A 13,978-nucleotide genomic window follows, 5' to 3' on the forward strand; every position below is an offset into this window, starting at 1 on the left:
TCTTGGAACTAGAATCAAGGTATCTTCCCTTCAGGGAACAAACATTATGGTTCAAAACTAAAATCAAGACATAAAGATATTAAGCATTAGTTCTGGTTTATTTTATTTTATTTTATTTATTTTTATTTTTATTTTTTTTATTAGTTCTGGTTTAACTTACTGTCTATAGAAATGTGTTGTCTTGTCTTATTAACATTGAACCAATAAATAAGAAACATTTTGATTAAAGTCTTGGCTCAAATTTAATAGATAAAACTATATTTAATGTGTTAACATAGGTAAGCTCTTTACTCTCTATTTACAAATGTACTAAAGATCTCACTACCTACTGTCTATGAAGTAATAATATACACTTTTTAGGAAGAGCACTGGGTCATCAAGGAGTGGCAGGCTGCTGCAACATGGCTTGGATATAGAGGAGACACCAGCAGTCCTAAAACATCACAGGCACCAAATGAACATTTTCAGCACTCCTCTTATGGGTAAACTTGAAACAGGCAAATATGATCTCTACAAAGACCAAGATGTATCTATGTCCTCCCGTGTTTATAACTGGAATGTGGACTCCTGGACTTGTTGCTCAGCATTTTGATAGGTTGTGGGAAAGCAGGAAAGGTTTAAATGGCAGTCCTACTTAGGAGCAGTGCAATAAAAAAAAAGCATGTTAATTTTTTTTCATCAAGCTCATATTTGGGGCAGAATGTTAATGAGCCATTTTTAAGCTTTGGCCCCATGCTGCTCAAAAGAACATCAATTAATATATTTAGAAATTAAAATTTAACAATATGTTACTTAATTCTAAAATCTCAGTAAATTTTATTACTTTTTTAAAAAACCCTGTATACCAACAAATTGGACAGCCGAGAAGAAATAGATAAATTCCTAGAAACATATAAACTACCAAAACTGAAACAGGAAGAAATCGAAAATTTGAACACACTGATAACCAGCGAAGAAATTGAGTCAGTAATCAAGAAACTCCCAAGAAATGAAAGTCCAGGACCACACGGCTTCACAGATGAAATCTACCAAAAATTTAAAGAAAAGTTAATAACAGTCTTCTACAGCTATTTCAAAATATAGAAAAGGAAGGAAAGCTTCCAACTTCATTCTACAAGGCCAGAATTACCCTGATACCAAAACCGGATAAAGACACCACTAAAAAAAGAGAACTACAGGATGATATTCCTGATAAGCATAGATGCAAAAATTCTCAATAAAATGCTACCAAACTGAATTCAATAATACATTTAAAAAAATGACTCACCACCATCAAGTGGGATTTATTCTTGAGTTGCAAGAGTGGTTCAATATTCACAAATCAATCAATATAATACATCACATCGTTAGGAGAAAGAATAAAAATCATTTGATCATTTCAATATATGCAGAAAAACCTTTTGACAAAGTACAATATCCATTCATGATAAAAACTCTAACAAAGTAGGTTTAGAGGAAACACATCTCAGCATAATAAAGGCCATCTACCAAAAAACCCACAGCTAACATTCTCCTTAATGGGGAAAAACTGAGACAAGTATGTCCACTCTCACTTTTATCCAATATTGTACTGGAGTCTTGGGACTATCTCAAAATTAAAAGCTTCTGCACAATGAAGTAAACAATCAATAAAATTAAAAGGCAACTTACAGAATGAGAGAAGATATTTGCCAATGATATATCTGATAAAAGATTAGTATCTAAAATATATAAAAACTCAACACCCAAAAAACAATCTGATTAAAAATGGGCAGAAGATATGAATAGATATTCCTCCAAAGAACACATATAGATGAACAACAGACACATGACAAGATCTTCATCATCACTGATCATCAGGGAAATGCAAATCAAAACTACAATGAGCTATCACCTTATACCTGTCAGAATGGCTAAAATCAACAACACAAGAAACAACAGATGTTGGGAAAGGTGTGGCAAAAAAGGAACCCTTATGAACTGTGGGAATACAGTGGTGTAGCCACTGTGGAAAACTTGATAAAGATTCCTAAAAAAGTTAAAAATAGAGCTACCTATGATCTAGCAATAGCACTGCTGGATATTTACCCAAGTAATACAATAACACAAGTTCTTTTTTAAAAATTTCACTTATTTATTTGACAGAGAGAATGAGCACAAGTAATCAGAGCAACAGGCAGAGGGAGAGAGAGAAGCTGACCCACCTCCTCTCGATGCAAAGCTCCATTCCAGAACCCTTAGTCATGACTGAGTCAAAGGCAGATGCTTAAGCCACTGAGCCACTGAGGTGCCCCCAAAACACTAATTCAAAGAGCTACTTGCACCCTTACATTTATGGCAGTATTATTTACAATAGTCAAGACATGGAAGCAGCCCCAGTGTCCACTGATAGATGAATGTATAAAGAAGATGTGGTGTATAAATACACAAAGAATGAAAGACTGCCATTTGCAACAACATGGATGGAGCTGGAGAATATAATACTAAGCCAAATTAGTCAGTCTGAGAAAGACAAATACCATATGATTTCACTCACATGTGGAACTTACGAAAACAAAACAAAACAGCAAGGGAAAAATGTAAGAGAGAGAGAGAGAGAGAGAGAGACAGAAAGAATCAGACCTTAACTAGAGTTAACCAGACTCTCAACAGAGAACAAACAGATGGCTACCAGAGAGGAGGTTGGCGGGGCGCAGAATGGGTGAAATAGGTCATGGGGATGAAGACATGCACTTGTCATGATGAGCACAGGGTGATGTACGGAGGTGCTGAATCACTGTATTGTACATCTGAAACTAATATAACTGTATGTCAACTAACTGGAATTAAAATAATTTTTTAAAAGATTGAAAAAAAACCCTATTAAATCCAGGAAGTAGAGAGAGTGCCATATCAAGGGCAGGACCAAATTGTTTGAAATTGAAGCATTTGGGATAAACTGAGAGATGAAATCATGGAATCTATTTTTAAAGCATGCACAAAGGGACAAAGCATAGACAAAGGGAACAAAGATGCATGCTCTTCATCACATAACACGAAATAAGGAGGAACTTTCTTGAAATGAACCAGAGATGAGTTAATGACCTAAGGAAAGAAACCCAGTCACACGATGAATACACCAATAAATTTTTTAAATTAAATAAGATGCAAAAGCTATAAAAATTAAGACACTAATAAGAAAAAAAATTGGATAGCAAAAATCCTACTTCCTTGATCCCAAGCAAACACTATATAAAGATCAAGTCCTTTGCTAATATTTTGAGTCTTACATACCTTTGAAAATAGTTTCAGATCCAGTATAACACTGTGCATATTAAAATAGGAGTAGCTATTTAATAATACCTTGAAAATGTGTCCGTAAGGCCATTTATGGCTCTATTATATAATACTGAATATCATACCTCGAATAGCCTTCTCTCAAAAGATGAACTTAAATCAATTTGTACAATTTCATGAGTGGAAATTATCTCATCACTTCAATTTCATTTCATATTTCCAAAGTATAAAATCAATCCAATAAATTACTTCAATCAAATCAAATCAATTGATAAAATGAATCCAATAAAATCACTTCAAAATATTTCATGTTCTTTTCACAAGGACATACACTCATCCATCTTAACCTGATCATATCTCAGAGCTTTTCTTTCTTCAGTATCTCCTTCAAATACTAGAGTTTCTCTTCTTCTATTTATGGCAGCTGTTGCCTATATGAATTTTCTCAAAAGTTGGTGTTCACCTAGAGGGAGTCACAGTGAGGGTGAAGCATGCCCCTAAGTAAAAATGCCACCTTCAACCTTGTCAAACAGGAAAGAGAATTCATCTTCTGACCCTTTAGTTTAGCCAGCAAGATTCAGGATCTCATATTATCTCAAACTTAAAATATACAGAGGCTTAACTCATTCACCTAGTAATACAATTTATTGAATATGAGCTCTGTTCCAGCATTACCTTAAGCACTGTGTGTATAGTTAGGAACTGGACACCCAGTGTAAGGGGGTACGCCAGGACATTCCCTTTTTGGGGCTTACATCCAGAGCACAAATAAAAGACATAATGCTTGGCCTGTGTGACTAAAATAGTCCCTGGAACACAGCAGGAGCTCAATAGCAGTTCTTGAGTAGACGAATGGATACTACTATTAATTATAAATTGTGATAAGTACTGTATAGGAAAAGAGAGGACTTATCTAAGAGAGAATATCAGTATGAAAGGCAGCTCTGTGGAAATGCTCTCTGAGCTAAAGCAAGAAGGAAGAGAAAGAACTAGAGGCATGTGCAGAGATTTGAGGTGAAAGGGTTTGGTTTGGTGCATCTGGAGACAGTGAAAGAAGATTAGTTAGATGAATTTAGCTTAGTGACTGAGCAAGACTGTAGTATAAATTGGCAGGAATCAGACCTTAGAGCCATGGTAAGAATTCCCAATTTCATCTTCATTTTAATGAGAAGTGTTTTAAGCAAAAGAATGATAAGGTCAGAAAAGCATCGAAGAGCATTTTCATATGGCAGCTACTTGGTGGAAAATGGATTAAAAAGAAACACGTGTGGAAATGGAGAGACAAGAGAAGGAAAACGTGGTGGTGGCTGGGCCTAGAGCAACAACAAAGAATGTCAGAGATAAAATACATTTTGATGGCAGAAATCACAGCAGCAGGATGGAGGGGGGAAAAGAGGCGTCAGGAATACTCACAGATTGCAGGCTAGTTTTATTAATGTAACAGAGTGCTAAAGAGTTGGGAGACAGCAAGAGGAAAGTCAATGAATAAGCTCCGTTTTGTAAGCCCTTTTTTTTTTTAATTTTTATTTATTTATGATAGTCACAGAGAGAGAGAGAGAGGCAGAGACACAGGCAGAGGGAGAAGCAGGCTCCATGCACCGGGAGCCTGACGTGGGATTCGATCCCAGGTCTCCAGGATCGCGCCCTGGGCCAAAGGCAGGCGCCAAACCGCTGCGCCACCCAGGGATCCCAGTAAGCCCTTTAATCACATTAGTAAGTGTGCTTTGGAATCATTCAGCACATTGCAATTTCTATTTTCCCGAAATGATAGTTTCTGTTGTAGTGTTTCATTTCTCATAGGTATAGCAATGCTCTCCCTTCTCAAAACAGCGAGGACAAGTTGTTGACATAGCAGCTTTCTTCAGCCTGTAGAGTGCTGACAGGCTTTTCCACAGAGTGTTCTCCTCCCCGGGACTAGGGGGACAGGGCAGAGAATCAGACACCTCGCTTGAGCACTCCAGATGCGACTGCTGCAGCAAATGATTACAAACTAATCAATGAAGAATTGATTGACGGCTCGCTCTCTTCTTGTCTGCCCTTGTGGGTTAACAAGGTGCCCTATCTTGGTCGAAACAGGCTTTGGCTTTCATTTGAACCTTTCAATATTCCAGGAAGTAAGCTGCTGAAGGAAGCCCAGTTTGGCACTTAGGTACCCTTACAATAGTGGTTTTTAACCCTTTTGAGTTTGGTTATGGAGACTGTCTTTAGAAAAATACATGTGCAAATGTGTGCACAAAATCTTCGTATAAATTTAGTAAATACACAGACCCCCTGAAGCCAAATCACAGAGCCAGGAATAGTTAAGAACAGCCAAGATTCCAAAGAAAATGAAAACACCAATTTGAAAAGATACATGCACCCCTATGTTTATTGCAGCATTATTTACAATAGCCAAGATATAGAAATAGCCCAAGTCTTGACTAATAGATGAATGGGTAAGTAAGATGTGATATATACACAACGGAATATCACTCACCCATAAAAAAGGATGAGATCCTACCATTTTTTACAACATGGATGGATCTAGGCAGTATTATGCTAAGTGAGATAGAGAGAGAAAGAAAAATACCACGATTTCACACATATAAGGAATCTAAAAAACAAAACAAATGAATAAACAAAGAAACAGAATCAGAATCTATTAAAAAAAAAAAAGCAGAACCAGACCTATAAATACAGAGAACAAACTGTAAAATACAGAAAACAGAATATAGAGAAGAAAACTGATAGCTGCCAGAGGAAGAGGGGGGTGTAGGTCAGGCAAAATGGGTAAAGGGGAATGGGAGATATGGGCTTCCAGGTATGGAATGAAGAAGTCATGGGAATAAAAGGCACAGCATAAAGAATGTAGTCAGGGGTACTGTAATAATGTATGGTGACAGGTGGAGCTACAATTGTGGTGAGCAAAGCATAATGTACAGAGTTGTTGAAACACTATGTTGTACACCTGGAACAAATGTAACATTGTGTGTCAACTATACACAAATAAATAAATAGATAGATAAATAAATAAATAAATAAATAAATAAATAAACAAAATTAAAAAAGAACAGCTGGGATTCTATGACATACTTCAAGCAGGTTTGTTAACACCAAACTTCGCAAAAGAGATACGGGAAACATGAAGGAAGCAACTCCCCCTGAAAATATAATTTCAGTATAATGAGCCAAGATTTTATCCAATTAGTATGCTAATCAAAGCATCTCATCATAAACCTAGAATTATAAAAAAGCGTGACTCTGGTGTCAGAAGAACTGGGTCGAACTGTACCAGCTGTTCAAGGGGATCATGATCAATCCTTTAACTTCTTTGAGATTCAGGGATGTCATTTTCAAGCAAGGTTAATAATGATCATACTTGCCTCATAAAGCGTTTGCATATGAAAATATTTAATCACTACACATTTCTCTAGAAGTTCTTATTTGTATATTTATTCACATTTTACTTAAATCAATTTTCAAGGCAGCCACTTCACGGACCTTCAACTAGTAATGTAGTCACCGTAGGGTCTTAGCTGCTGATGTCAGCAAATGCTATTTACATTACAACTGAACACTTGGGCACTGGGTTGACAGAGTCTATATCTTTGAACGTTCACAACTTTTTAAAAAAATTCTATTTCCTATTTTAAAATTGCATTATTCATTTACACAGAAAAAAAGAAAGAAAGAAAGAAAGAAAGAAAAGAAAAAAAAAGTCAAGTGACCCTTGGACTTCAACATACTGTGTAACTCCATAACATCACACATAAGTATCAAGTGTAGGCATTGAATCTGACCCATTACAAAGGCAGAGGGATATTGTCACTTACCTCTGTCACTGTCATAGAGATATGCAAACTTGTCCCATTGATAGTATTCAATCAGGCTAAGAAGTGCTCCTTTGAGGTCGGGTCTCATCTGAATGACAAATGGATGTGTGCCATCTGTTGGGAAGCTGGGAGTGATGAAGGAGACATGGAGCGTTCCACAAAATGATGTTATGGTATTTACAGACTTCTTGTCATAAAATCCAAAAATAGCATAGACTCCTCTTGAAAACTGGGAGCAGACTGAATAGGAAAAATAGAAAGGATAAATCATTGAAACTGACATACAATTACACAGATTTGCTTAAAACTTAATGCCCTTTTATATGAAATATAAAATAAATTGAAAAAATATAAAGTTCATATCAATGATCCATCCGATGTACGGGCACTTATTTATGTAGGACTCTCTTTGAGGAATTCAAAGAACTACAGAGCATTAAATAGCAATCTTGACTACAAGAAAACAGATGCATTATTTTTTAACAAACCATGTAAGTGGAAATCTATTTTAGGACAACCATATTGAAAAAAAGTGTAGAGGTGCCTGGGTGGCTCAATTTCATTGAGCATTGAGCATCTGACTCTTGGTTCCGGCTGAGGTCATGAGATGAAGCTCCAGTGTGGGCTCCATGCTCAATGGAGAGTCAGCTTAAAGAGCTGCGCCTCCCCTCTTCCCTCTGCCCCTTCCCCCCCACTTGCATGCATACACTGTTTTTTTTTCTTTCTCTCTCAAATAATTTATCTTTTAAAAAAAGTGTAAGTAGCAATCATTAGTTTTAAGAAGAACAAATTAAAGTTACCTGGCATTTATACATATTCATAATATCTCATTCTCTCTAATATCTGAGTCTTTAAAAGGATTTATTGTGTCCATGATGCCATACTAGAAGGTCAGAGTGCTTATGAAGAATTCTAATGCTGACCACAAGTTTTTTAAGAAAAACTTAGATGCAAGACTCACATCATACCCAAAGAGACATAGCACCAGAAAGAGATCTCTAACCTTGGGCCTCTCAGTCAAGTAGCAATTAAATGGAGTTCAGAACTCCTAATTTTAATTTTTCTCATGGACTTCCCTTACTCATATGTTCTACCCCATACAAAACAAAGAATATTACCAAAATATTCTGACTTAGGACCATAATTCTTTAAAAAATATAATATTTTATTTAAAAGTCCCCTTCACTCCACATTCCCTTACCATCTAATAGTTTTATTTCAGTAAATGGCCCATGATAATACCTTCTCCTACCCCTTCCTCATAGTCAGACTATCATTAATTATTGTTTATTCTAATACCTAAATATACTCAAATGTGGTCCATTTATTTGTATCTCCATCCCAATTATCTGAGTTCATTAACAGTCCATAGTTATTTTGTACTCGCCTTGTGCCTGGCATGATCGATGGTATGTAAACTCATTTATTTCTCATGAAAATTCTTGAGGCAGGAACTCTTATTATTGCCAAATATGAATTTTGATAGGAAAATTGAAACACCAGATTAAGTGATTTGCCCAAGTTTGCACAAGTAAAAGATCCCGTCTTCAAACCTAGGCATCCGGATTTGAAGACCAGGTTTTTTACTAATGGATAATACTCCTATTCTCACTTGGATTATTGTGATACCTGCCCAACTTTCTTCCTTCATCCAATATTCTCTTTCCATTCGATTCTCTACAATATAGCCAAAAATAATTTTTTGAAACACAAATCTGAAAATATCTGAGAAGTCAGTGTGACCTTGTCCAAGATTGATTCTTCTGAAATGTCTGAAACCATGTCTGAAACCACCCATACCACAATGCTGAAGATTACCAATTCAGGTCAACCACATAGCTTTAAATGATTAAATAGCTGATGTGTTTTTAAATCTCCAGAGTCATTTCAATCCGAGGAAATGAAATGAGCAATCCAGTAACATAATCTAACAACCCAGAGCATAATACCAAGCATCCTTTCAAATTAATTAATCCCATTTAAAGGATAAAACCAATGCAAACTTATTTTGTTTCCTTTACAAAAATAGAATATCTGTAGAAAAATAGATTTCCTTCATGAATATGAGCATTGCTACAATACATACAAATTCTAATAACCAATTCCAGACAATCAATAAATAATAGGCAATAGTTTTCAGCAAGTATTAAATGATATGAAAGGAAAGGGAAGCAAGATGGGCTATTTCTTTGAGTGCCTTTTATTTATCAAATGTTCTGATTTTCCTTTAAATATTTACTAATCTTCAACTCACTTCTGTCTTTCTAATATAAGTTTTCTAGGATCTCTAGGTTTTATCTGTGTAATATATCAATTGGCATCTCCTCTTGTATTACCCATCTTCTGTGGAGTAGTCTCATATATCTCAGGAAACAACTGAATGTATTCCTTTACATTTATTTCAAACTTTAACATAAAATAGAGATGAGATTTCCGCCCTTTATTCATGTTCACATTTTGTCCTTGTCTGAGTACAGAAGTTGAAAATATCAATGTGTTTGACTGGGCTCATTCTTCATAGAAGTAAAAAAAAAAAAATTAAACACACACACACAAAAACCCTTTCATTGTTAAAACTCTTCTAGGCAAATTCTGGGGTAATTTTTTTTATTTTATACATGGATATATGTGTACTGACATGTACATCTTAAATCTTAAGTTTGTTCATATTATGATGATTCCATATTACACATGTGAAGGGGAAATTGCTATAGAATTCTCTCCGGGTCTATTTTATTTCATTTCCCATGAAGCATTGGCATATCACCTAAACAGTATAGGAATATCAGGTGATATGATTTATTAATGAGATCTCTTCTTCTCATCTTAAGTGAAATGGCTTCTGTGATGGGAACAGCAGCCACAACATCAGCAAAATGCTTAATGAAGGACGGTCCTGTTTGAATGCATAGACAATCTGAATAAGGAGCCATACCTCTCATTTTCCATTTGTTTTAGACTCTGAAGTGAGTTGTCAAGGGGCCTCCTGGCTATTGTGGCCATCTGGAAACACTTGGCTTCGGCCCAACAACAGGCACAAGCTGTACAAAACTTCACAAGAAATTACAATTCACCTGATTCAAAAGGCACTTTTTTTCCAGGCAATTCTGGTAATTCCCCAATGGGCATAATTTTGTAACCATGGTCTTTCTTTCCTGAATATCTCTGGTCTTTCCAAACCTTCTTCCTTCTTCCTTTTTCCTCTTCATGGCATATATTCAATTGTCTATTTGTCTATATCTCCTTTTTTCCCTAGATATTTCTCTCTTAATGTCCCTTTCTGCACATACAATTAACAGTCATTTGGTCAACATTTGCTCATCTCCTTCTCTTTATCTTGGGTCAATCACTGTCCCTGTCCCCAAGCACGGTAAGAATATCATTGAGATTTACAACCAGGAATCAGTCAGAATGCTGACCTGAACTGAGGTATTTTGTTTATCCAGTTTGCAGTGATCACCTCAAGATAAAAAAACAAAACAAAAAGCAAAAAAAAAAAAAGCACAAAAAACAAAAATAAAAAACCTTAGTGCTACACTTCTAACATTCCATCCCCAAAATACACAGATATTTTTACATGCCAACACTAATGCTTTCCCCAATATACCATAGATACATGCCCCAATTGACACAATACATAAGAATCTTAGGTGGATTGTTTCAGAATTACTCCTCACTCCATTAGAAATTAAATTGCTCATTGTGAGCTCAACTTCTTTCCCAGCTATCCCTCCAAACCTTAAAGCCATTTCCCTAACTTATATCATCTTCAAAGAGAAGATTTACTATCACTGAGAATAACCAAATAATGTGTCATGAGGGGTGGAAATAATTCCAATGATAGCTTTCCAAAATTACTTAGGCAATAACACACCCTCTACATATATTCATTCTTTTCCTACGTCATCTCTGGAGGCAAAGGAAGGAAGAAAAAGGATCAAATTTCAATTCTAAGTCTATGGCCCATACAATTGCCTTATGAAACACTATTATAACTTTCTGAATGATGATGCTCATGAATATTAGAATTGCATTCATGTCTTAAGACTCAAAACTGATTGCAAAGGTAAAGATGCTCTTACTGAATCCTATTTTAATAAAATATTTAATATTAACTTCAAGAAACTCAGCAAAGGGAAGTCCTTTTAAAAGACACTTTAGGTCAAACAGCAGAAATGATCATCTCCTGGGTGTAAGTAACTTGCTGATTATTCCACTTTTTATTACAAGCCCAGATGATATAAGCCAATAACAATGCTGATAGTGCATCCACCTCTCATCTTTTTCTCTGGGGTCATTCTGCTCATTGGTGCTGCTAATGTAGCATACTTGATACAGTCTGGAGAACCTTGCATGGTTATTTAGTAGAAAGGCAAAAAAAGAACAGGACATGATTTATTTTTGTTTTACGTTTATTTAATACTAAATTGCCATTCACTTCAACGAAACAGCACAGGCTGCTTCATAAGCAGGAATGGTGAGAGCCCCTTTGCAGCTTGTGCAAAGTCTGATAAAAGCTGCATCACCAAGCAATCCTGACTTCAAAATCTGGAGCCCACTGAAAATATCTCTTCCCTCTTCACTAAACTTCTGACATTAACCCCTTGCAAACTTTGACCCCGATTTTCTATTGAAATTTCCCTATCATTTGTCAGTGAGATCTCTTCATCACTAAATCCAATCATCCTTTTCTCAGATCAAGCTTTCTTAGCCTCTCTGAATTTATTAATCAAAAACCTGCTGCTTGATCTCCTCTCTCTCTCTCTCTCTTTCTCTCTCTCTCTCTCTCTCTGTCTCTCTCTCTCTCTCCTGCTATTAGGCTTGTTCTCTTCCAATCCCTTCTCCACAATGCTGCCAATGTAAAATCATACCATCTTGGTACTCTCCCTCCAATTATCTTTCACTCTCATCTTTTTTTTTTTTTTAACATCCCAAATTAAAAAGGCATTCTCCAAGGATCTGTCTTCCGATTGTCTTTTCTTCTCTTTTTACATCTTATCTCTTAGTGGTCACATTCCTTTTAACAAGGTCAAATTCAACTTTTTATGCATGCTTCCCAAAACTTCATTGGCATCTCACTTGTCTCCCTTTGTCTATTTACTTACTGAACAAACTCTTGCTGTGAACATTTGATGTGATAAGCATATGTTAGGCTTAGAAACTGCCAAAACAAACAGGAAAGATACTGTCCACGTTAGCTGGAATTGCTACCTTAGCTCCAATTTCTCATCCTCCAATATCACCCACTGGAAAAATGTTTAATTCCCTATCATTCAGCTATATCCATAAAAACAGGAGGAAGAAATCCTGGAAATTTTATCCTACAAAACATGAGTTTGTGTTGATCATTTTTTCCCTTTCTGCTCATGGCACCCTAACTCTTGTAACCATTGGTCTTCCATATTTCAGAATAATTAATGCATTACTCCTCTTTGTCCTCTTTGTAACACTTATAACCGTCTCTGTTTTATTCTACTTCATTCATTCCACATTAACCAAGTATTTTTGAGAACTGATTATGTACTGTCCTAGGTGTTAGGGAAACAACATTAAGTATGATAGGCTGGGTCCCTACTTCGGTGAAGCTCATATACTATACTTCTTATGCGTCTCTTGTATCTGCACCTTCATTTTCATTCTCCTTCGTTTTGCCAACCAGAACTGTCCCAACCTCCTCTCTCCTTCAATTCATACTTTTGTTATATTAGTCGTCCTAAGGCATACTACATAAAAGGAATTCTCCACGGATCTGTCTTCCAATTGTTTGTCTTCTTTCTTTACATATCTTAGTGATCTCATCCCTTTTAATAAGGTCAAATTCAACTTTTGGTACAATGGTTCCCAAACTGAACAACCACCAGAGTTGTCTCCTTTTACCGGCTTAATTCCTGAGAAAATATGTACTGTAAGTCCACTGCATTTTATTATGCAGCAAATATACTGAATACATACATTGCATACGATTAATGTTGAAGACATATTTTAAAGATCATTTCATATTTATTTCCTTGCTGGTATAATTTTTAATTAAAATGTTTAATTCTTTCAAGAAAGACTGCGTGTGAGTTTTCTAAAATTAAGACAAAAAAGAAAAAAATACATAAAATATTTAACACTGTTTTACACTGTCTAAAAGCCAATAACTTCAATATCAAATATTAAATACCACAGAGAAGTTATTATTCTCTAGTCAAGGACCTTGGAGTTCTGACCTTAGATCTAGCAATTGTACAGGCTAACCCTGAGAACCAGGGATTCTGAACACCAGAAGCAGGTGTTGCTATTATTTAGTTGGACTTGGATGGACAAGTTACTTTATTTCACCCTGTTTAAGTTTGGTCATTTGTAACAGAGGATAATAATGTTACATACCCATCCACCTATGAGATGAATTAGAATTAAAGAAAATATGAGGGGTACCTGAGTGGCTCAGTCAGTTGAGCATCTGCCTTTGGCTCTTGTCATGATCTCAGGGTCCTGGGATAGAACCCCATGTTGGACTGTGCTCAGCGGGGAGTCTGCTTCTCCCTCTCCCTCTGCACCTCTACCCCCACATTTGTGCTCTCTTTCTCTCAAATAAATAAATAAAATCTTATAAAAAAAGAAAAGAAAAAATTAGCTGCAACAGTACTGACAACTAGGAAGCTCCATATAAATCTCTTGTGACCTCCCTACATATTCCATGTTCTAATCAATGTTAATATTGACTATTTATTAATCATGCACCAGGATTTTACTTGTCCTCTTTCTTTAGTGTAAAATTCACCAATTCCATAAAGCAAGTGTTCATGTATTAATATAAAACCCATCTTTTCCGAATGTGAGGCTCACTCCGGACTTCTTCCTTTCCTTAATCCCCAGCATACAAACTGTCATCAATACTGCCCCTTTGACTTCTCAAATCTGCCCTC

General features: G+C 35.9%; 1 protein-coding gene across 3 annotated transcripts in view; it reads right to left on the reverse strand.

The window, feature by feature from the left end:
* GRIA2 (glutamate ionotropic receptor AMPA type subunit 2) overlaps window positions 1–13,978 on the reverse strand; it is a 152,486-nt gene that overhangs the window by 69,786 nt on the left and 68,722 nt on the right. For all 3 annotated transcript variants that reach the window (XM_041737789.1, XM_041737788.1, XM_041737790.1), the window contains exon 3: window positions 7,068–7,307. In XM_041737789.1, coding sequence (XP_041593723.1) covers window positions 7,068–7,307 — 240 coding nt within the window. The remainder of the gene's footprint in view (window positions 1–7,067; window positions 7,308–13,978) is intronic.

Source organism: Vulpes lagopus, chromosome 23 (genome assembly GCF_018345385.1).
Source record: "Vulpes lagopus strain Blue_001 chromosome 23, ASM1834538v1, whole genome shotgun sequence".
Classification (NCBI taxonomy): domain Eukaryota; kingdom Metazoa; phylum Chordata; class Mammalia; order Carnivora; family Canidae; genus Vulpes; species Vulpes lagopus.